Source organism: Puntigrus tetrazona, chromosome 7 (assembly GCF_018831695.1).
Source record: "Puntigrus tetrazona isolate hp1 chromosome 7, ASM1883169v1, whole genome shotgun sequence".
NCBI classification, from domain to species: domain Eukaryota; kingdom Metazoa; phylum Chordata; class Actinopteri; order Cypriniformes; family Cyprinidae; genus Puntigrus; species Puntigrus tetrazona.
Genome location: NC_056705.1, coordinates 3777390 through 3802959, shown reverse-complemented (window position 1 = coordinate 3802959; position 25570 = coordinate 3777390). Strand labels below are relative to the sequence as shown.

Below are 25570 nucleotides of genomic sequence, written 5' to 3'. Positions count from 1 at the left end.
GGTGTGTGTCGTTAATTACCTTCATTAGCTTTATAAGTTTGTTTCAGCTCAGTGTCAGGTTGTTTGGTCTCATCGATACTACCTTTTGTGTGTGCGTTACCCTTCATTGTGAAATGTATCTTATTGTGGATTATTAAAAGACTGTTATCATTACCTGTCATCTTCATGCGCTCCTTCTTACACCACCCCATGACAGATACCAACAAAGCACAATTTAACTTCAAAGTTAGTAAAATAATACTTTAACCTCCTTCTTGAGGAGTATTTGTTACTGTATAAATAAATGCAAAATGTAATTGTAAAATGCAATTCTCAAAATGTACCATATACTTTCTATTTGAGGAATAAATGGTATTAAATCAGAAATGGAATACAGTATGTAGATAAGCAAGTGTTGGTTCCTAGCAGTTTTGAATGATTAAAACCTCTCCTAACATTCCTACTTTTGTCTCTCTGCAGTGCTAACATGTTGCTATAGAGACACTGTCATAAGTTCTGTTGGCATTAAACAAGAGTACTCTGTGCCACAGGACTAAAGTACTTATTTCAATTGGGTTGCATAAAAATACAAATCTGGGGTTTCTTAGGGGCAGTTATTGTAAACACAAATTACAGGAGCACATGAGCCTTGTTTGTTTCTTTAGTTGTTCTGTTGAAATGATCATTGATCCTGTGATGTTGATGTTGTCATAGTACATAGAGTATTTCATTCTCAACCTACTGGTTAAGACAGTGTTGCTACTGTATGTCGGGCTGCTCAAACACATATGCAATGGTGTAGCAGTTTAGAATCATACAATTTAGAGAAAACCTATCTATACAGTTGTTCTGCATAATAACTAAGCTGGAGTAGGACACCTTATTTTAACATCACACTTCAGCCTTAACTTGCATCTCTCTTTTCTTAAACTTTGACATCTGAGGCATCACTCCGGTCTCACTGAAGACCTCTCTCCTAAGTGGAACAAGACTAGGCCCTGTCTGTCAACTTTAATTGCTCTTTTGTTTACAGGACTTCAAAAGGAAACCTTTCAGTGTGCTGTATAACCTCTATTTCCACATTAACTCTCTAGTCAGGGCACATAAAAGAACAGTAATGGGCTCATTACTGGAGAGATGTGTCCACTGGGTTGTTCTGTCTCAAATTAACTAGACTAGACCAACCATATGTCTGGATTACCAAATAGTTTTCCAATTTTTTTGACATACTTTTAGAACGTAGCTATATGTGAAGAAGAGCACTCGTTCACACCAAGCACAATAACAGAAGCGATAACTCTAAAGTTTTAATACATTTTAAAAAGTAGAAACATTTTAATAACTAATTCTATGAGAACAGTAACAACATATAACAAAAATGAAGAGGAATGGTATAGTTGCTGTTAGTGTCATTATGTAGCACCAGTCAGTTTAGTGTTCATTTAAAGTATCAGTTATCTTTACAGCCGTTGTTCTTGATGTGAAAAGGGTTATTCCACCCCAAGATGAAAATTCTGTCATTATTTACTTACCCCATGTTGTTCCAAACCTGTAAAAGCTTCGTTTATCTTCAAAAAAACAATATAAGATACTTTGAATGAAAACTGAGAGACGTTTCACTGTCCCATTGCCTGCCGAATAATGAACACTTTTAGTGCCCAGAAAAGTATGAAAGACATCGTCAAAATAGTCCGTCTGACATCAGTTCAATGTGAATTTTATGAAGTGACGAGAATACTGTTTGTGTGCAATTTAACAATTAGTCTCCTCTGTGTCTCTCCTCGTCCATTTTGAAGAGTATCTGCTGGACGCAAACTAAAACAAAATGTCCGTTCTATAAGTTGTTATTTTGATAGTCAACTTAAGACATTCTTCTAACGGTAACTTTGCAAGTCATTAGCGTATTAGCAGACTGTCTGCCTAAAATCTTCAAATATTTTATTGTCATGGGTCTACAAGATACAACATACTGACTATTACAAAATTTACATATATTTATGTCAGCTATTCTACTAACTTTTAGCCTACTCTAACAGTCTACTCTGAGAGTTAGTAGACATGTAGTTGTAAATGAATGAGAATAAGTTTACATGCAAGAGAACAAGTTACTTGTAGTTAGTGGAATGTCTAAAGTGGATTATCAATATAAAGTGTATAAAATAGAACAATTTTATTTTCTTTGTGTACAAAAAGCGTTCTCATTGCTTCATAAAATTCAGACTGAACCACTGATTTTAGATTTTGTTTTCATGCAAAATATCGTAAACTGCAATCTGAGGATTTATTTGTGATCATTTGAGAAATAATGACAAGTTCAGCAACACAAGTAGAATTCTAACATTCTAGTTTTCACATCCTCTTCTCTAAGAATTTAAGAAGTTAACTATTGTTTTCATCCTCAGTGGGGCTGTATTTTTAAACCATCTGAAAGTATTTATTATGCACCTGGAAGCCCTGCTTAACATGGACATGAGGCAGGGGTTTACGGAGACCTATCTATACTGAATACTAGTATTAAACACTTTGAAAATACAAGAAAAAAAAAAATATAATTAATATATATATATATATATAATATATATATATATATATATATATATATATATATACATTTCATATGTTTTTCCATTGCATATGTTGTGCCCATATGACATTGCATTTCTTTTCTTCTCTCATCAGTGAGAGCTGGTTAGTAGACCTCACCAGCATTAAAGATGGATGTAAAGATAGAGATTCACATTTTTTTCCCACATAAATAAATCAAAACACACATATTGGAAATTATAGTCTTCTCTTGTTTTCTGTACATCTAATAGTTGAATGGCAGACCATCTGAAAGGTGCATTGGGGTTGTGCAAATCTGCTTTTAATATGAACGCACCATTTGTCTGCTATTAATTTAGATTCTTTTTTAATTGTTTCCTTTTGAGTTTGGCCTTTACACAAAGCACTGCTTACTTGACAAAACTTGAAAGACATCTCTGCCAATTGTAATAAAATTTTATGATGGGTAAAAAGTACATTTATAAAAGGAAATATTGCTTTGTTCAACAGGAATTACTCACACCATGTGCCAAACACCAAAAACAAGAGGAAAATTAAGAATTCAATGTGTACCATGTCATTTAACGTTATCTTATCTTTCTGCTTTTATCCTTTAGTTTCTTTCTTCCTTTGTCTATATTATTCTTTTGTCTATTTTTATTTTATTTCTTTTTATTATTATTACGATTTGACTTTTTCTGTTGTCGTCATTAAAACACTGCATGAACATTGTTAGTGACCCACTATATTTTTTTACAATCATACAATCACAACATTGTCTTTTCTTTTACCCACAGCTGCTTCTGCTGTTATGAATAATTAACATAGTCAGATTAGTTAACATTAACTCAGATTAGCGCAGAACCGTGTTCATTCAAGGCTTTTCAGTGGTTGACAGTTTGTTGGCATTTTAAAGTTCTGCAACATAAATTGCAGCCAACATTCATCTGTTATTTGCTCTGTTGTCAGCTAAATAGCTCTTACTCTGAGCTTCTATAGAGACCTCAAATGTAGCTATTGTTCCCGTTAATAAACAGCGAGCAGAATAATTAAACTACACAGCCATGAGGGATTATGTAGTTATTTTGAGGGAGAGTGGGCTGTTGTGCTCCGAGGGTGTATAGAGAACATTTCCACTTTTATAGACAAATAGATAAAACACACTTCTCTTCTCGGCGGAGAGCCTCCGTTTTACATTGACCTGAGAAAGAGAGAAAAAAAAAACTTCCAAGGCTTAAAAATCTCCAAGGCTTTGCTGTAAAAACTTGGCAGGACTACAATTTCTATAAAAAAAAAGTATTCACCCCTCGGAAAAGCGCGTGTGGATTTTTCCAACGCTAAAACACAACTGATTTAGTTTGGCTTTTTTGACAATCGGCAGCAAACGTGTTCTTTCATGTTAAAATGAAAACGCATTCGTGCAAAACGTACCTCTCCTTTTTCCAAGACTTTCAAATTTGACCATTATCTTTTGAATTTGTGCTTATTAATATAGTTTGGGGACCAGTTAGGCCACAGAGGGCTGTGGCGCTTTAACCTATTAATAAAAGAATAATAATCAGTTCTCTTATAATAGCTTGGCAGCTCGGCATGTTTGTATGTTTTTTTGATGATGAGAAGATAAATTGTGCCAGACACCATTTCTCATCTACCAAACAAACACTTAATCTGTGACAGTGACCTACAAATTTAGAGATTATTGTAGTATGTCAGAGCAAAACGGTCCCCGAGCCCTGCCTCAGGACGAGATCCAGTGTGTCCTGTTGGATCCTATCTGACCTTTGGCTCCCTTCTCCCCCAAATAGATGACAACTAATGGCAAAAACAAAGAAAAGACGCACCTCATAGACGCACCGTTGGAACTAATTCATATCAACTAATTTATATCTTTCAGATAAATGTAAATACATAACATTTTTGATTTATTAGGCCTCAGTTCGTTACTGTATATACTGCAATTTCCGAGTAGATAAAGATCTTCTAATCTCCCCTCTTCCACCAAGACTAAGTTGTTTCAGTTCAGCAACCTTCCAGGAAGTAAAAGATAGGCTCAGGCTGGGATTTGTTGACACAAACTGTATATTTCATCCTAAATTGCTTGTAAAATGTGACACTTTAAAGGAAGAACTCTAAATTACAACCAGAAGTTGGAGGTTGTTTATAGCGCATCCACTGCCACTCGCATTCTTTTACTTGCTGTGTTTTTGATGCCTGAGGAGGGAAGGTGTTTTACTGAGCGTTTTTGCCTGATTTTACACTGCTCTGTCCCTTCTTCGCTCTTGTGATTTCCTGATGTTTACGATCTTCTCTCACATACACAGAATGCGCCGAGTGATTGGTTAGCCGGCTTCGTGATTCACTAAACTTCTCATGTGAAAAATATCTGTTTACACACAAAGTGTATAATTTGAAGGCAGTTTATGGGTGCTGATGAGCTGACGATCAGGTGAGAGCAGGGCCACATGAGGAAAAGGATTCAGAAATGCTCTTATAGAACACCTATCCTGAAACTTGGGAATTCATTAGAATATATATATATATAAATAGATTTTTTCACGCACCCTTAGTTTTGATGGCATGGCAACAACTCTTCCTCTTCTCTAAAGCAGCGCATGGCCTTGGCCCCTTTGTTGCATGTTCCTGGGGACGGGGGTTTATCGGGGTTTGTGATGTCACAAACCCAGGAAGTAGCTTGTTGTAGTCCCTACGAGCTGTTTTTGTAGGCATTAAACTGTGGTAACTCGAACTGATATCTCTGTTTGCATTAAACTTTCAGTGTCGTAACAGATATTGTTTTGAACATTAAAAAAGTAAAATCATAATCAAGCAAATCTTTAAAGAGAACCACTTAAATTAGATGTCGCCAGTGGGATAAAACACTATGCAAAAAATTATAATTAGCTGAAGATGAAATATAAAAAAATAAAAAATGGAGTGCAATCTCGAAATGATGCGTGATGGGTAAAGATCCATGAGAGACATTTCAAGGATCGTGTGTCATAAAATTAGATCTACTTAGTACTGTGTATCACAGAAGTTTATTACTGTATGTTGCTGTTGCTAAAGCAACCTAAATGCATTATACCCGAAAAAATGTAATTTTATAGGTTAGCAATATCTGTATAACAAACCGCCTCTTTTTCCCTGGTTCTGGTTTTGTAGGTAATGACCGAAAAGTAGTTTGACCAATAGCATGCAGGCATGTGCGGGATGGACACGGGGAAACAAAGGTTTCCCAACAAAGCTAAAACCCAGACGCTACTAAGCTATGCTATTAGTCATGTCCGTGTTATTAGTATTAGTCGTGTACAAGTATACTGTGCATTCATTAACCTTATAAATGATACGCCGCCGTCTATTTTTTAGGGTCAGGATTTAATGCGACACTCCTCTTGAGAGTCTGCTTTTTAACAGGGGGGGGCCGTTGAAATACGACCTCATATATACCCTCTGGGCTTTAAGGCTCCTTAAATGGTAATGATAGAGATGGTGTTTAGTGTGCTCTCTTTCCAGGACAGTTGTACTTTACCAGGACGTGCAAGTCTTTTGTTTAGCTGAATGCAGCAGAAGGTCATGTGCATGAGAATTAATACTGTTTAAGAGGATTTCAGACAGATGGTATTTCTTTGTTTGACCATTGTTTTATTATTATTATTATTATTATTATTAAAAAATTGGGGGCACCCACCGTTTGAACATGGATGTTTTAGAATAAAATAACAGTCGAAGCGTCTCGTTTGGCACACATCGCTTTTAATTCATATCTGACCCCGGTCCTAATAAGTACAGTTTATTCTTTCCGTCCTCACATCCATTCTGGGAGGGAGGGGGACGGAGAGAGAGAGAGAGAGCATGTGTGACTGTTTACAGCTGGGACTATCTGTTTATGTCAAGCTGACTGGCAGCGGAGTGGCTGTTTCTCCTCGCCTCTCGCGGATTCTCTCTCCTCTCCGGCCGAGCTCGCATCGTCTATGAATCAATCACCTGTGCGAAACCCGTTTTGACTAAACATTCACATATTTGAGGCGGACTGTAGAATACACTCCCGTGTTGGAGCGAGAGAGACCAGGCAAAGGGAAGTCTATCCAACATACTCGTTTCCAAATGGACGGGATGAAACCAGAAACAACGGCTGAGGAGAATCAGGACGAAAGGGAAGAAAGCAAAGGTTCGTAACGGTGTGTTCGTTTCGCCTGGTGTTTTCGACTCGGATTTATTCTGCTCGTACTAGATGTTTGGAGAGCGGCTTAACCTATTTGCCGAGGCTTCGCTTTCCGCGCTGTTCATCAGCGAATCGATCGAATATTTCATTGACTGAGGGTCCTCCTCGTGTCGTTCACTTAACGTTAAAATTCTTCTCCGTCGTTTATTCGATTAGAGAACGCGCGCTTTTGTGCCGGCGATGTCAAATCTCTCCTCTGCGTCTTTGGAGAATGGTTTCCATCGCTGCCAGTGATGATGATGATGATGTTACCTTAGTGATTTACTCGACGCGATAAAACACATTTCTTTTGTTTAATTCTTCTGTTCAACAAGAAACGCTATACTGTATCGCATCGCCGTGTTAAGCATATTCTAAATGCTGTTCTGCCTTGGTGTTGATAGTATTGTTGATGGTGACGAGATGGAGGTGTCGCATTGTATTGAAGGTGTTGTTTACATCGCTGTCGCGCGCGCTGCTAAAACTAATGAAAGAATTCCTCGTTTTTTTTTTGTTTTTTTTTTTAAAGATTTGACATATAAAAATTCGACGCATTCCTTTGCTGTTCGGCGTCGCGCTGCGTGAACATTTCGACAAAAATCACTGAATTGTTTTTACCGCGTTCGCAAAATAAAAGTGTCCGACATGGAGACCGAACGCACGCTTTGAATATGTAAAGCACCTGAAGAAAACATGCCCTCAGAGCGCCATTTATCAGGGCGCGTGCATCGAACCGCGCGCGTGTCTGTAAATACAGGTTAGCCTATTTGTGATGTGAGTGCGGTGATGATTATGGTTCAGGATTATCTGAACAAGGTTTTCTGTAATAATAAACCGCAGCGCTGGAGGACTCCCCGCCCGGCTTTGTATTCACGCGTGTGGACTGTTCGTGTAGTACTTTTGTGTTGGCTGAGGTATGGGTTTGATTTGTGCAATCAGGTCCAAGTTCTTCACAAGCATCAAAGCAACAGAATGCTCCTTCCCTCCACCCACTGGTGCAATCGCTTCATCGTATAACTACTGTACGCCGTTGGAGATGTAGCTCATCTTTGTTAATATTCACAGCTCATAAAAACACGAGCATGGTGGCATTCAAGCAGATAATTCCATATGGTTTTATTCGTTCCACTGTGTTCTTATCCTCTCTTCCATGTTAAATTTGGAACAAATTGGCCAACAGCATGGAGATTAATGCATTATGGAGAAAGAGACCTAATGGTACCATATGTGACACAACTAAAATATGCAGAGATAAGTAGTCTTTATGAAAATTTGATGTATTTGCGACTGTTGGTCTCTGTCAGGTCAGCTCGCTGTAGATGCTTTCTCTATGGATCGTTGTTGAGCTTTGGAGGGACGTTATTTGTTTGCCAATTTTCAACTAGCTCACATTTTTTGGTAGCGTATGTAAATAAGCTGTATGTTTTGCATTTTTTTGTTTTGTCACTCACAGACAGTAAGAGCAGCAGAAGGGCGGCTCCATAATCAAAGTGCATTATGGGTGTTTTTTTGAATCAAAAGCTCATCTTCCGAGCTGTGCAGTTCCCCTTTAAGGCAAGTCAGGTGCTCTGATGCTTTGTTCAGTAATAACAAAAAACCTTGATAGGCTGACTGATTTTGGAGTTGACGTGAAATCAAAATGGACTTTCTTAATGCGTGTCACAGGCTTTATTGTGAATAATTCATCCATGCATATATATATATATATATATATATATATATATATATATATATATATATATATATATATATAGACTCCTCCCTGCTGACATATGCAAAGCCTCGCTGCACTCAGATCTGTCTTCATTCCAGTACGCAACACCCTCTTTCCACAGACAAACTTTTTTCTTCCTTTTCAGCAAGCTTTAAAATGAGTTCGCTTCGTAATTGATAAACACTAAAATACCTGGCCTTACAATTGCGCCGTGCAACAGTTCTAACAATTTCAGAAATTTCTGTGAAATAAATAAGACAGTAGAACATGCTGATACATACTTCATGATTGCTGGATAATTCAGAATAGCAAAACAGACTGGATGGTTACGAAATTGTTCGTAGACTAGATAAACAAGTGTTTTCAAGCCTCATTTGCTGCAGGCTCATGAGCTTCTGGACTATATTTTTTATTAAACTGTAGTGTATAGTTATAACTGTGCTAATGTGCAATAGAGTCCACAGGAATCAGAGCAACAAGGAGGATGCTCCTTCACTCCACCCACTGGTGCATTCGCTTCATCATCAACTACTGTATGCCTTGAACCACTGGAGACGTGCCTGTCTTTGTTAATATTTACCGCTCATAAAATCATGACTATTATGGCAATCAGTAATTACACAGATAATTAATTCCATATGGCTTTATTTGTTCCACTGTTTTCCAATCCCCTCTTCCCTGTAAAATTTTAAACAATTAGATGAATATGTTACAGAAATACATTTTTTATAACACTTGGCATGCACATTTACTCAAATTTCTTTACATATTTCATAATCGCTAGATAAGAAACTGCATCATACTGGTTACAAAAAATGAGAGAGTTTTGAGCACCATTTGCTGCATTTGTCTTTTTTGTTAATACAGCATTTCTTTTCCATCACTCTTTGTTTTATACACCTTGTTCACGGCCCTTCAAATCTTTCTGAGTATTAATTATCATTTTACCAATTCATTGTACTTTCTGATTTTTCTGATGTGCCGTACAATTGCTCTTGATTAGTAGCTTGCTGGAGTACTTGTTTATGCTTCCCACGCCAATGATGGGAGAACTGATAGAATATAAAGTCCTTCTCTCTCTCCTTGTCACTCTTTCTCTTTTCTCTCACACGCAGAAGAGGCGGCATGCACACGCTTCTCTTTTTACATAACTCCTGCACTTTCCACATCTAAAGGATTACATCATTCTTAGGACATGAAAGGGGAGGGATGTGTAGTAGTACTAAAGGTGGGAAAAAAAAGAAAAAAAAAAAGGAAAAGGGAAACGATCTCTTATCACCATAAGATGTGTTGTATCTTTAACAAATCTTCTTTTTTTATTCTTCTGCACAATAATGGACCACACTTTTTGTGTCCTGCTTTTAGCTTTAGACCAATATGGCCACCGTCGACGTCTAGGCACACTTGTTGATATTCAGAAACTACAAATGGATACATTTAAACTTGCACGGCATCTGTAGCGAAGATGACAGAATTGATGCACAGACATTCAGATTAAAGCATATTTCTCAGATTCATGCTCTCAGTATTTATTTTCTTGGCACTTTTATTTGCTGTTATATATAGTAATGTGGGGGAGGCTACTCAAAATAATTCACTACAGATTACTTTCAACTAATTTACTATAATCTATTAAGTACATTGAACATGAATTTAACAGTAAAATGCTATAGCAAAAGCCTGTTCATACTGTATACAGTCAATAACTAATTACAGTTCATTTTGCAGTAAAATGTGAAATTACAGTTTTTTGAAGTGAAAAAATAACAAGTCATAATGTAATTTAGAGTGAAAAAAAGTATTAATAACAGCAATTGTTAGATAAAAGCAATTTCAAATTTCATAACTGGTCTAAATGAATGTATTTAGGTCAATACAGTGACGTTAAGTTAGATGTTAGGTTTAGACTTAAATAAAAGAATTTAAGATAGTTACCATTTTTCAGTGTGTATGAAGGCTGTGTATTTTTGTGCTGCCTGTAGTCTATACACTGGGCTTTTCATTACACAGTATCAGTTTCCCTGATCTTTGTTCCCATACTACTACCCACTTTCATTCTCTCTCTCTCTCTCTCTCTCTCTCTCTCTCTATCTATCACTCCCTCAATCTCCTCCCATTTAAATTCCCCCTTCCTCTGTCTACCACAGCAGTACGGTTACATTCAGTTTTAACCAAAATGACAGCCACATTCTATAATTGTGCATGATTTAACCAATATAAAATGATTTGATTTATATATAATTGTAGAAATATGTAACGGTATAAACGAATGTATTTAGGTTTACTGAGCAGTCAGGTTGATATATTCAACAGTATTTGACATAAAGGGGTCATCGGATGCCCATTTTCCTCAAGTTGATATGATTCTTTAGTGTCTTAATGAAAATTATACAACATGCTTTGATAAAAATTTCTTGATGGTAGTGTAAAACAATCCCCTGTCAGAAACAGCTTTGACGACAGCATGTCTGCTTGTTGCATGTCCCTTTAAATGCTAATGAGCTCAGCTGACCCTCTCTTCCGGAAGCACAGTTCTCTGACAGACCTTCAATTTTAGAAACTAGCACATTATAATGAAAGGCGATTTGCAAAGATCCATATTAAAAAAAACTACTTATTTGTGTGATTATAAATGCATTTAGGCAGCTCAGGGGGCATTGCCTTAAAAACAGATGTAAACCACTGTATCTACAGATGTGGGCAGTAAATACAGAGTTTTTGTCTACGCCTGCTTTGGCATATAAACCAGGGCAAACTTCTCAGAGAAACTGATTTCATTGATATATTTCACTGTTTATGTTTCAGAAAATGGAATCAATATGAAATGAAACATGGTCCAGTACCCAGTTCTCCCTGTCTAATAAAAATACACATAAGATATAGGCAATGCCTAGTTATGATTTGGGCTATATTTGTGTGTAACACAGAGTTAGAAGCGATATAATATCTGAAATATTCAATATTTTCAATGAACAATTTAGCAAAAGCGCATCTTGTGGGTTCAACTGGATAGGTTAATAAAAGCATCAAAATGCAATGACACTCACATCTTTGTATTTGGTGCACCGCATGCACACATAAAGGTTGAATGTAACATTTTTGCATTTGAATGTAAATTCGTTTTGTTTTTTACTTTGACGAATATTCGAAATGCGAAACATTTTGACAGCCGTCTGTGTATGCGCAGGCGAGAACAGAAAATGACTGTAAGTTTGCACGTCATGTCAGATTGTGTGATAATCATAATCGTAAAAAAAAGTTATTTCATCTGGGGTTCACACTGACAGAGCAGAATTTTATTTCAAGGCATCAGTTTCAGCCTCTGATCTGATTTTTGTATTATACATGCTGTCAATATTGATGCTTCGGGTTTTATGTAAATCAGTATCTTTGATTATACTTCAGTCACTGTCACTGCGGCTGATGCATAATTAAGAGCTATAGAAAGGGGCTTGTCGAATGAACAGGACAGTTTGCGACCAGCACCTAAAACGGTTCCCAAATGCTGATATGCACAGCCTAGCCTTTTCTCGAGACTGCCAAGTACTGTGAGCATGTGAGAGTAATCACAGAGAGGAAAGACAACCTCATGTGCCTTTCATTTGGAACAGCTCACTCAGGGCATGCTGACAGCCTCCATCTGCCGCCACAAACTCACATTAGCCACTTTTTTTGGTATGTGTAAGAGTGTGTGGGCGAGTGCTTCCATAAGTGTGCTTGCGCATTCATGTTTTTGTGTGTTTACATGTACCTGTGTATGAATATTTCCCTGTGCTTGTGTAAATGTGTGCTGTGTATAGGTATGAACGGCGGTAACAGGCAGGTTGGCGCAGCATGTCCTGTTCCTGCATGATGCCGTTCATCCTCCTGTATATGGATCCTCTCCATTCAGCCCACTGGTGCGCAATCTGCTGTTCTCTGATCCCTTTTTTATCATCTCTCTACAAGAGACAAAAAACATATGTATTCTTAGCGATGCCTTATTTATAATTTATGCATCAAAGGGGTCGTGTGACGTTGCTAAAAACTAACATTTGGTGTATTGCAACGTGTTGCACATTATTGTTGCTCCTCTAAGCCCTGTCTAAGAAAGCGAGGTGTGCTCTGATTGGCTGAGCTGTGCAGTGCGTTGTGATTGGCTGAACACCTCAAGCGTGTTACGGAAAAACGTAAAAACTCAGAAGCTCCAGACTGTCCTTGCCCTACTAACCACTGCCCAAACAAAGCAGTTTTCACAATAAACCACAACATCTCCAGAACATGGCACTGGCAGCAACAACACTACGTTGAGAATAATCATTTCACCTTCTTTCTTTGCATAAACATTGGGGCGTTGTAATGAAATTACCCCACGGAGTGACGTAGACATGTGGGGGCATATTTATTTCTACATTTAGATATGTAGAAATATCTCTAATTACCGTAACCATCAGTCAAAACCTTTTGCAGTATAGATAGTTCAATCGATGATTAGGATTAGTATCTATTAGGGCTCTGTGATAAGGACAAAGTATGTGGTTAGCATTTTTGAGCAATATTGTGATTTTGATCAAAATTTGGACTAATTGTTTATAAATGCAATGTTCTGCTTGTAGACATATCGGAAGTAGTTGTGTAGCGTTTCACTTGTTTTATGAAAGCGAAATTTCGCAATTCTCAATACTAATTTTGATACCACAGCAAAGATTTCCAGTCTAACTAAGGATAAACATCAAAGAACAAACGCAGATAATACATTCAACAGAGCAAAGATACAAATGAAATAAACAGTTTTGCAGGTAGGTATAACGGTAGTATTCAGGTACAGAAATGTAATAATCAAATTTAAAGCAACATTTCTATTTTTTCTGCTTTGCGTCAGGCTGCTGCGTGATAACAACCAGCTGGATGAACATTATATGAACGTAAAAAGATGTGAAAGATAACTCAGTTATATGATATGCTATCTAAAGAGGTGGGTGCAAGAGGAAGAAAACACAGAAAAGGGGTACTTTCTGGCGTGAAATCTCTTAATCACCAGTTGGCACAAGTATATAAACATGGATGGCGCTGAATAGCTAAATTAGCTAAGTAAATTCAGAATGAGTCCTTTTTGTTTCAATAAATGCGGGAAATTTTGAGTTCCAGTATGTTTGATAGTACACCGTGTTCTCTTATTAATATATTTTATCTGAAATGATCAAGGACAGTTTGATTCCTCATGATGGGATCCCTGCTGTGTTTCACTGTGAGTTCCACCTGTTCCATCTTTCAGCCTGGTGAAGGTTTATTTATCGACCGTTTGAATTTGCTTAATAATTCAGTTACAAATTTCATACAGTTGCAGTCCAAGACAAAAACTTTTTTTTTTTAAATAATGCTAACATCTATTTGTGACAGTACATCCACGTATGGTCCCAAAGCAAATAAATGCAATAAAAATGTTACTATTTTAAATGAATCGCATGTAGCTAAACACTTTCATTTCAATTAAGCAGCACAAACCTGTATTTAAAGTAAATTCAAGTCATTTCCAAGTATATTTCAGCACAGGATCAGCAGGTCACAGTTTATGTTGACATGCATAATAACGGGCTGATTCTAACTGGATTCATGTAATTGGTGTTCCATTGTTTTTGGGGCTGCTTGTAATTACACACTTCTTGTTATTAGTATTTTAAGTAATTATAGTAACGTGTAACATGAACTTTAAAAGAAACTACAACTGAACAATGCGTTATTTCTCACGCTCAGCAGGTTTTGATAGCCGAACATATCTTTTATCATTGGAAGGTCTCTATTGTGAGCACGAGTTGATGTCCATATAATCACACTCTGAGAAAAGTGGTAACCTGCAGTTGTTATTTTAAAGAGAGATAAATCTACACGATTTAACCATAAACTAAATAACTTTGGTGGTATAAATTCATAAAATTAGATAGACCTTTAATAATATTTCTGATGCTTTTTCGGTGTATTAATGTGAAGGGCTCAGACTGAGTCTATGTCCTTAATTTTGTCAGATGTTAAAGACAGAATAGTGTATACGTGTTGTCGTATGTCTTTGTGTGAATGTTTAGAAATGCGCACATGAGCGTGTGGTAGAAGGGCAGGGGTGAGGTCAAGGCAAACGCCACGCTTGATTTCCTCTCAACCATCCTTGATGAACGTGATTGGACAGTCAGCTACTACACATACACACAAAAACAAACGCAGAACTGGGTCTAAAACCCACGGCATTGTGCATTGATTAACACAGTGTTGGTGCTGAGAAGAGGGACAACTTTAAAAGCTGTCCGCTTAATTACGGCCATTTACTCACGCTAAACGCTGTCTGTCTCTCAGCAGGCCATCACAGCGGTCAGACCTCACCTCCTCCACACCGAGCTTACAAAAAACACCGCTTAACTATCGGAAGACACGGCCAGGTTGATCTCTGATCAGCCACAAAAAAGGTTCGCTTCAACCGCATCCCACAAAATACGTTGGAGAGCGTGAACGTGTGAGAAATGATGGCGATTTTGACAGGAGCCATGCAAATAAATACATCTATTCCTAGACTGTGCTGCATCTATTCATTGGAACAGAATATACATTGGTTTCTCAATGCTGTGTGCCTTGGAAGCTCCTTAATACCAGTGCATGTGTTGTTAAGACGTTGGAAGTTGAAATAACATTAAACCCAAAAACCCATTAAACCCAAAAACTATTTCTAAACTTTGTATTTCAATCAGACCACCATTAAACACTATTAACTCTAATTATTATATGTTGCGACTAAACTTTGCAATCGCGATTAAACATTGTGATTGAACAAAATTAGGTAGAATTATATGTCGTTATGGGGTTAGCATCATCTGAGGTCTTCATCATCTCTTCTCAGGTGTTCGGTCATCTCAGATCTCAGAAGCTCGTGAAATCCCTAGATGCCTCGGGATGCAAATCCCGGGCAGAAACAGAGAATCAAACAGAGATTAAATTAGCTTAGCTGCTGTTCCAACCAAGCAAACATGATGTGTTCATAAGGAATACATGATGGATTAACTTTATGAGGTAACACTTTATTTTAGGGTGTCCTTGTTAAACACATTACATATGCTTACTGTGATTATGAATTATGCATAATTACATGCAAGTAACCCAGGGCCGTTCATAATAATATGGATAATATACAGTAGGTATACACGGTTTCTTTAAACCTAATTACAAAAGTAATGTTCTGCGATCCACATACTTGAAGATGTTTATAACTTCACTGGGATGTTCCTCTCTTCACATAAAGATCAATAGGAAATTTTTCAGTTTTATAAGCTAATTCACATTACTTGCTTAACATGTTTATGTATGTTTTTGAAAAGAAGGGGAATGTTAAAAGTAATGAATCAAGTATTTTGAAAATAAAATTCAAATGATAAATCAATCAATTTTATTTATATAGCGCTTTTTACAATACATAAAACAGCATCAAATAGGAGAACAAAGTGATAGTAATGAATAAAAAGGTGTGATTAAACACTTCATTTTCTATTAAATGCAGAGACATGAGACATGTAATCAAATAGTGATAATCGCTAGAAATGAAATGTCAACTAAGCAAGCCGGAGGCCAACCAAAACCTCACAGAATGTCAGATTTTTTAAAGAACAAAAAAAGAATTATGTCTAACACAATTCCAGTCAAAAGAAGAAACTATAGCATGTATCCGCATGCCTGGCAAAACTTGATACTGAATAATTAGCTAGCTAGCGATATATAGCATATAAACAAAGTAAACATTAACCATGCGACCATATAATGTGATTAAATGTTATCAAACTAAATGTATCAGCGATCATAAATCAAAGAAGAAATTTCTTAGAATTATATTTCAACTAGGTGACCAAGATCACTCAAATGCAGTGGTTTTGGACCACTCTCACAATTAAAGACAAATAAGTAACCACTAGTGCAGCTGAAAATGCAAATTAAGTGTAGAAGCTTGATATCGAGGATCGAGTGTTTTTTATTTTAATAGGGCTATTGCTTTCATTTTTCGCTGAAGAATTGCATGAATGCTCCGACACCTCTCCATCCTCTGATTACTTAATTGCTGCTTTATTTTCAAATAAATCACTGTATAGTGTTAAAATACAATAAAGGCTAAATATCTAGGCTACTTGGCTAGATATTGCCCACATAGTCCTATTTAACATATTTATAAATGCACTTGTCTTGAGGGTGTTTTATATGTGAAGTAGTCTACTGACGCCGCTCAGGTGGAGGGGAGTTACTATGAAGTTAAGTTAGATGTAGAAAAGCAAATGGGTGATAGCTTGTTGATATGAGTGCAATAAGTCCAAATGAATGCACAACAGATAAACTAAAATCTTATAAAAATCATTTTTTTCCTGTTTTAAAATCTCATTTGATTATGAATTGCTACTGTCTGTACAGACTGTTTAAGTGTAGGCTGATAAATAAGACGGCTAATGCTAGCCCTCTCTCTTGGGTCGCACCTGTCTCAGAGCTCAAATATATAAAATATGAGCCTTGCATTACTTATTAAATAAGATATTTACCATTGCAAGACTTAGTTCAGCTGCTGTGAAGGGCTAGCAGTTTTTCACAATAATCATGTTTCGAGGGTTCCCCATTAGAAAATAGCATTCCAGGGGATGCACACATTTATATTGGTGGGATCCCTCTGATAAATTTACATTCCAGGGGCTAAATATCACATTATTGAGATTGCTTCAACCTGCATATATGCATGAAAAACATGACGCAGACTTGCCAACACTGCTTCCGTGGCGCTACGAGATAGAGGGGGTGGAGTTATGAGGTTTACTGGCGGTTTGAACGACTCCAACAAGATTGTATGTTTCATTGGCTGTATTTCTTAAACAAACAGAGACGCAAAGGGTGATTAAAATCACTGATTTATGCAAGAAAAGAACAAAACAAAAACCACCAAAAAAGGGTGTTTCGGGGTGAAAGGGGAAAACAGGCACATGCTCTGCTCAGGTTGAGATCTACTAAAGGCAAACCCTAATCCCAAACCTAACCATATAGTCAATACATGTAGTTAATAAATATTATTGTATAATATCACTGTAAAAAGGACACCTTAAAATAAAGTGTACCCATAAGTTGCATTAACTGTTATAAATTAGCGATTAATGCAACTTAAGCACTTTTGAAAATGTATTTCAGATTTCTGATTTAACATAATAGCATTTGTAAGAGAACTTCATTTGCACCTGTACTAAACAAGTGGTTACTCCAAAGTTTGGAAGACCCACAATGAATGAATAAGAAAGTTGTACAACGACTTGAATGAAAACGAAGGCAAAGCAGGTAAACAAAATATACTGGCAACTCAATCAAATTAGAATAACACTAAGAGTCCTTGATCAAACCATTCACGAGAGAGATGTATTGTCCTTGTGTGCCAGTCCTTAGTCGTTCAGCCCAAGAAAAGAAATGATTCACTTTGCAAAACAAATGCAAAACATGAGAGAGAACAAGAATAACCAAAAATCCCAAATTAGTGAGAACCTGAAACCAATAATACACCTACTTTTCCACAGTATTTTATCTTCCTTCACTTTGTTGAACTACAGCGAAACTAAATTTGATTAATTATATAAGGCGACGTCTCTTTAAAGTAACAATCGCAGATTAGAATTTTTAACAGCAACGATCACCTCATAATTGTAATGATTACAATATTAATATCTGACAATCAAGCTAAAACTGGCATCATGTAAAGTCTTTGCAAGACAACATTTGTTGTCCACAGGCCAATTAACACCACACTAACAGATGCAGACCAACGCAGATGGTCACCAGTTTATAGCACATCGCTTCTCAGACGTTCCAACACCCCAAATACAAATTGTGTAATCAGTGAATATATGCACCAACCAGCCGTAACACACCGATCCTAACAAAACCATTGAACATGTCTGTTGCCATTTATCTGCTTCTGTCATTGATGCCTTTTTAGAACACAGCAGCTTAATATTAATGAATTAAAGCACAGAAAGTTACAATTACTAAATAATAATTATTAATACACTCATAAACGCAACTTATGCAAGATATTTCTATGTGGTTCAACCAATGTAAAGTAGCATTAGTGGTAGAGATTAATGTTATTTAGGTTGATTCAGTCCTTTTAAATAACGTATTTGATTTTAAGCCAGTTAATTTAAATGGAACCAATTTTATGTACATTTTTTCATACACTTGAATTGTAAAAGCTGGCAATGTTTTTAATCTCTTTCTTAATGCTAGATCAGTTCATTGGTGCTTTGTTAGACAAATAAACATAATTCAGTCTAAAGCTCTTTAGTGATGTGAGTGAATATACAGGCATGAAATATACAGTCTTTGCACAGGGCGAATATGGGATATTTTGCCAGTGGCGAACATTAAAGAGAAATGTATAATGAGCCATAAGGGCAGAGAGAGATGGCAGGGCTCCAACAGCTTGAACAGATCGGCTGCGTCTCTACCAAAACTGACATTGTGTCAGTGTTTTTCTCGCTTGAGAGAGAATTCTTCTCAGAGTGCACAGAAAATTGGCCTACAAATTAATATGCCACTCCTAAAAAGGAATGGCCTATAGCAGAAATATGCGCACAACCATTTAAATATTCACCAATCCTTAAATAAAGATGTTTGGGTTCTTGTTCTACTTTTTTTGAACAATCTGTTGTTAATTAATATGCTTAGGAGGGGTCAGTGTGTACCCAAAGGAGCTTATATATCACATTTACATTGAACTGGAAGATGTCAGTGCTGTTTGAAGTGCAAGTGAATCTTGGAAAGCACTCTTTTAAAACAGTTCAAAGCATGGGCTCTACCTGTGTTACTTTGTAGGTTAATGAATACAAATAGAATCTTTTTATATGTTCCAGATTTAGAAGAAGAGGAGATGAAGTAGGAGGGGGTGACCCCGGTGAGGACTGTGGGACAGAGAAAATCATGTCCTCTACCTCGTGTCGTTACAATGATTTCGTTTTTTTCCTTCTGTGGAACGCAAATACTATACTTAAAAAAATATAGATTTTGTCCATATACTGCAAATAGTTACTAGAGATATTTCTTCATGATTTAACCCAAGCACTTTATAATGTATTTAGGTTGAACCTACTATACAAAAGCCTATTTTTATTAAAATGAAAACCATTTTCCAGCGTACAATGAAAGTTGGTCGGGTCGTTATATTAGTCAAGTCACATTTATTTCTATAGCGTTTTGTACAATGCATATTGTTCAGAGCAGCTTCGCAGTAATAAACAGAATCAATGATGCAAGTTAATCAAATGAGACTAAATTAAAATTCTGTGGTAAAGCAGCACTACAAAAGACAATAGCGTCACTATTCAGCTCAGTATTGAATGAGCTCAGTTCAATAACTGTGTAAAGTTCATCAGTGAGTTCACTTCAGCCATGAAGCAGCTCTGCAGAAGACAGTCGCCGCGTTTTTTTCTTGCTTCGATTCCATTCAATAACAGTGTACATCTTGAAAATTCAATTTTGAAATGAATCTGCTGATTTTCATCACGTCGACAAAACAGATTTTTGAATGAACTAATTCAATAAAAGTAAAGATTAATAGTAGACCAAAGCTTGCAAAAGCAATATCTATGTCCTTTGACTAATCACAGTTCAGGTCAGGTTTACACACACACACACACACACACTTTCTCCCCTGGGCTAGTGTATGAGTGGGAAGCATGTAGAAACCGTGGCATTGCAGAGACAGTCAGATGTGGGTGCACTCAACTGGGTCGTGGGCAGAACGCTGCCATGGCAACCACTTTTCACCAGCCCCCGGGCCAAAAAAAATCTGCGTTCATTCTTTCTTTCTTGTCTTCCATCTCTCCGTCTCTCTCGCTCTCTGTTTCATTTGAGAAAACCTTGCTAAACTTTCTGGCAGAGGATCTGCTGTACTGTTGTGAAAAGAGGTTGTGAGGGGAACATCTCGCAGAGGACCAACAACCATTCAGAAGCCCCTTAGAAAGCCTGCACCTATACATGTTTCACAGGGCAGAGGGCTTTTACTGTAAATCCCATTTGCATTTTGGAAAAAAAGTGTGTAAAACTTTAAAGAGGCTAGTTATTTTGTGGATTTGATGCATTTGTGTGCTCAAAAATAGCTAAGGCATTTCGTAATCGTTATTGATTTATTATCGGACCGTATAAACATCAAGGTTTTACATTTGAAGCCTGTCATGTAGAGCCATTCTCAGTTTTTAACAGCTGTTGCTGCCTCTTAGCTACATGTATAAATTCATATAACAAATCACAGTTATAGCAGCTGCATCTGGCCGAGGCCGCCGAGGTGGGGGTGGACGAAAGCAATTCCAAACCATTACCCATCTAGGTCTGTTCAACTCATAAAACTCCTGCCTGCCTTTCTCGCTCTCCATCGAAACGCACTGATTCACTGACATCGCATAATCTGACCCGACTTACCAAATGCAGCAGTGCCAAATGCTAAATGAACGTTGGTTCTCACTTTTAGGTCACTTTGGATGTCAAGCAGAGATTAATGTTTAACCTGATCTATTATCCTGGACCATGAATGGTTAGCTGTCAGAGCTTCAGATCAATCGGCCTCTTCACTGCTCCTCTTGTTAGTCCCAAGTGGCTGATGGTGCTGTGTTTTATAAGATTTTGTACTTGGTATTTGGTACTTTTATTTTGTATATTTGGTATCGGTTTGAACCTGTTTTGTCTGAAAGAAAATAGAAACAAAGTGTTAGCATTTTTTGGCTTTTTGATGTACAGAACAGACTAGTTTTAATCAACCTAAATAAGCTCAACCTTAATTTATGTACATTTTATAGAGCTTCATATGGATTAAATCATAACAGTATTATTATATATAATAAGTAAATATAATATATATATATATATATATATATATATATATATATATATATATATATATATATATATATATATATTTATATATATATATATATATATATATTTTTTTTTTTTTTTTTTTTAGTGTAGCAATAAACATTATGGCCATCTGTATTTGCCTTTATTTATCCTATAGCAAGTAAATTAAATAAACATTGACTTATTATTGTATTATTTTTTATTTAGCTTTTGTTTATGGTGAAATTAAGTCGTAAAACTAGACGAATGTATTATTTTGACCTACATTAAGTATAATTTTGGCTTATGTCTAAAGAAAATATTTAAATCAATTAAGCAATATATATAATATTTATTATAATAAATAATCTTTTTACTTTATATGAAGGTTTGATATAAAATAAAAATGTAAGGATTGAAGCAACCTGTTTGAATAGGCTACATGCAATTTGTGCGCGTATTAGAAAACATAATGGTCTGCAGTTATCTACAGTAACCACCCTTCCTCTTCTCATCAGAGACATGAGATGCAGTGCTGAACGGTCTCTCGCTGTCAATGCTTGTCTTTTTCAGACACCGACATGTTCGCTGTATTAGTGCACGCCTATATTTGATCACATTCGTGTCATTCCTACTATAAAAGAGCCCAGACCTTCTAGTTTATTAATGAAGTGACCTCAAATCCATTTTTGGCACAGTGGACATGTTGAAGTAGTCGAACAAAATATACTGTAATTGTGCCAGACCTGTATTTTGTCAGATGCTAAATAGCTGAGGAAGACAGTTGAGTGTAGAGTCGGAGAGAGATGACCCGTGTAATCTTCGCATTCTAAATTCAACGCTAATGAATAGCTCATTGATTTCCTTTATGGCCGCAAAGAGAGCTGCCCTGTTTTGCCTGTCTATGGCCCATTAAAGCTCTTAAACACTGTTGATAAATGGAGAAGGGTTCAGGCACTGTCACGGATACCCATTGGAGGTCCTTAACAGACACCAGGTAGCTCCGAGGGAGAGCACATTTTATCCCAATAAATTTTGAAGTCAAAATGTGCACTAACTTTTCATTTACTCGTTTTTTTGTCAGCGCCACTAAGCTTTTCTCTAACCCGGCGTGTATCTACAGTGTCAGGCAGCATCTCAGCACCTCTGGTTTAACCTCATTAGCTCATTAACATTAATGGGATAGATTTATTATGCAACACGGACACACAGCTGCTTCTCTCGGAGCTTCATCTCCTCTTTCAGAGCTCTTGAGCAACACATCTAGGATTTTCAGGATTTGACAAATCACTAGAGTAATTGTGTGTGTGTGTTTGTAAGCGTGTGTGTGGTCAAACTTTGTATTTTAAATAGCTGCTTAATAATAGTTAGTAAAGTAGTTTAGGTACGGGATAGATTTAAGGCATATATGGTTACGTAGAATAAGAATAAGGCTTTATAAGCATTAATCAACAGCTAATATGTTAGTGATGTGCATAGTTAATAGTGGTCACTAAGCACTAAATGTTGCAATGTAATGTTTGAGAAAGGCACAGGGAAACATAGGGAGAGTTTCATACATTTTTATAAAATTGAACAGTAATTTTGGAGTGTTATTTTACCTTTTGCATCACTTTTTTTTAATAGAAATAATATGTTAGGGTGTACTGCAACACTCTAAATACTTAAAGTAACAAATAAGGCTGAATACAATAACTTATTATGAGTAGGTGAAATTCTGATTGTTTCATATTTTTAAAAAGGAAAACAAAAGATAATGTAAACTATTTTGGAGGCATGTAGGTTTTTTTTTTCAGTTAAAATATTTTAACGTCTTTAAATGGAATGTCCTTACTGAAATAATTCTGAATTGAGTCATAATGATGAATTTGTTCATTGAACACAACTTGAAATCATGCTTCAGCATTTAGACAGGATCATGTGTAGAATCACTTCACGGTGTCTTACAATATCCCCCAACATCATACTTCAGTCATTTCTCACATTATTTTATGAAGAAAATTTCTAAAGCAGTAAGATATCCCGAAGATATTCACACGGCTGCAATTATGAGGTGTTAAGGAGACCAATTGCACAGGGTTGCCATGGAAACACCAGTGGCACACGCAAGAGTGTGCAATTTTACGCTCTTCTTTTTTCCTCTTTGTGTGTGTGTGTGTGTGTGTGTGTTTTGAAGCTATTTTTAACAAGCATTATATAAGCACTCTGTGTCACAAGCAGCATGTATCTCCTCTCGCTCTATTGTCTCTGTTCTTCAGGTTTGCCTGACCTACGACTAACTCTACTGGTTGAATTAAACAGTTCACTCATGGAAATGAGTTTGCATGAGCATTCAGAATAATAATGAATGTGGTTGGTTGAAGAATATCACGTGTCTAGATCTCTGCTCGATGCAAATAAACTTGCATGTGTAACACAGCCCATTCTCAGGAAACAGCGCCATTTATGCCTAAAAATGTCAGTATAAAAAAAAAAAAAAATATATATATATATATATATATATATATATATATATATATATATATATATATTTTTTATGGTATAATAGTGATGCACGTAATAAAAAAAACATAATTTCATGTCAAATAAGTGGGATGTATTTTACATTACACAAACAAAGATCAATCTATCATTACTTTATTACAAAATCAGCAGTATATTAAGTGAATATGTGAACACGTGGCATGATTATAAGAAATAAATGACGGAAATGATATTTAAATGTCTATTCTCCTATCTGAACTCGCCATGTTTCATTCTCAAGCTTAACTGAAGTAGCCATATGTTGTTTTACGAGCACTCCTGATCTAGCCAGCCACTGCACACATTAAATGAAATTTCATATTGCTGTCAGATAACCGCTGTAATCATCCTCTTCATGTTGAGAAACCATTTTGCCTCTTTAAATGGTATATTATGAATTGAACAGCAGCTGCTGTGAGAGGTAATAGTGTGACGGTACGGAACAGATGCTTTTGTATATTCAGAGAAGTTCTGCTCACTGTAAAAATGAATTAGCATCACTAATGTGAGTGTGTGACAGGAGGGTCAGAAATGACCCTGCCGGTGTACTCTTCTATTAGCATGACTTTCTAAAGACCCCTATGCTGTCAAACTCCCTAGTAACTCCTAATATATGTACATTGTCAAAGCAGTAACAGTAAGGCAAAGCGAGTTACAGAACATCTCTTCTGTACTCATGAAAACATTCTTCTGTAAACACATAGTATACTAGCAAAGCATGCACAGAATAGCCTTTTTTGACATCTGCCATGCTCATATTGTATATTAACCTTGCAAACACACACACACACACACACACACACACATATATATATATATATATATATATATATATATATATATATATATATATATATATATATATATATATAATTGATGCATTATCCGATAACATCAAAGCACTGTGGTACTGCCACTTCACTTTTTTATGGGTAATAAAATGTAGTTCCTCAGGCAGACACTCAAAACTCTTTTTCTGTGTACCGTAGATGTCTTAAGATCATAAGTTTCAGTCTATCTATGATGCATTATTCATGCATGTGGGGGAGTTGGTGTTGTTTAATGTCTCTGGAAGAAGATAAATAGGCAGAGAACAAAATGAATCAGCAGCGACATTACTGCACAAAGAATATTTATCACTCTTCAGAAGTCTTGGACGAATAAAATTAGAATGTTCACATTTTAAAAGTCAAGTGCTGAAAAATAAACGAAATATATTTTCACATGTATTTACAAAATTATCGTTATCATTTGTGTGTGTGTGTGTGTGTGTGTATATATATATATATATATATATATATATATATATATATATATATATATATATATATATATATATATATATCCCATAAAAATCATATTGTATGTGACACTCTTTTGGACATGAATACATTTTTGAACATGTATATGGATGCATATTAATATTATTTAAATAAATATAAAAGAAAGACATGGTCAGGGCCTTATCTAGGGTGTACGGGCCCTGGTGCAGTTTTTGTTTTGTGTCTTGGGTGATTGTTTTATTGATTTCTGTACTCTGTAACTCCATCTCTTCATAGCACTTCCTCTTTGACCTAGATAACTTATGATGAGCTGTGTTGTTTCAGTTGTAACTGCTTTGCAGGCCTTGGGAGAGTCTAAGGGAATCACAGAACATTTTTGTCAATTGATTAATATGCATAATAACATGAATATATATATATGAATATTACATATACAAATCCTAATATTATTGATTATGTGTACAT

At 36.2% G+C, this 25570-nt stretch overlaps 1 protein-coding gene across 3 annotated transcripts in view; it reads left to right on the top strand.

The window, feature by feature from the left end:
• The window catches only part of gpm6ba (glycoprotein M6Ba), a 41683-nt gene that overhangs the window by 9369 nt on the left and 6744 nt on the right, over positions 1-25570 (top strand). The window contains exon 1 of one of the 3 annotated variants that reach the window (XM_043243396.1): positions 6379-6691. The exons of the other annotated variants lie outside the window; for them this stretch is intronic. Within the exon in view, the coding sequence (XP_043099331.1) occupies positions 6628-6691 (64 nt within the window). The 5' untranslated portion in view covers positions 6379-6627. Of the gene's footprint in view, positions 1-6378; positions 6692-25570 lie in introns of those variants that run through there. 3 annotated transcript variants of the gene reach the window in all.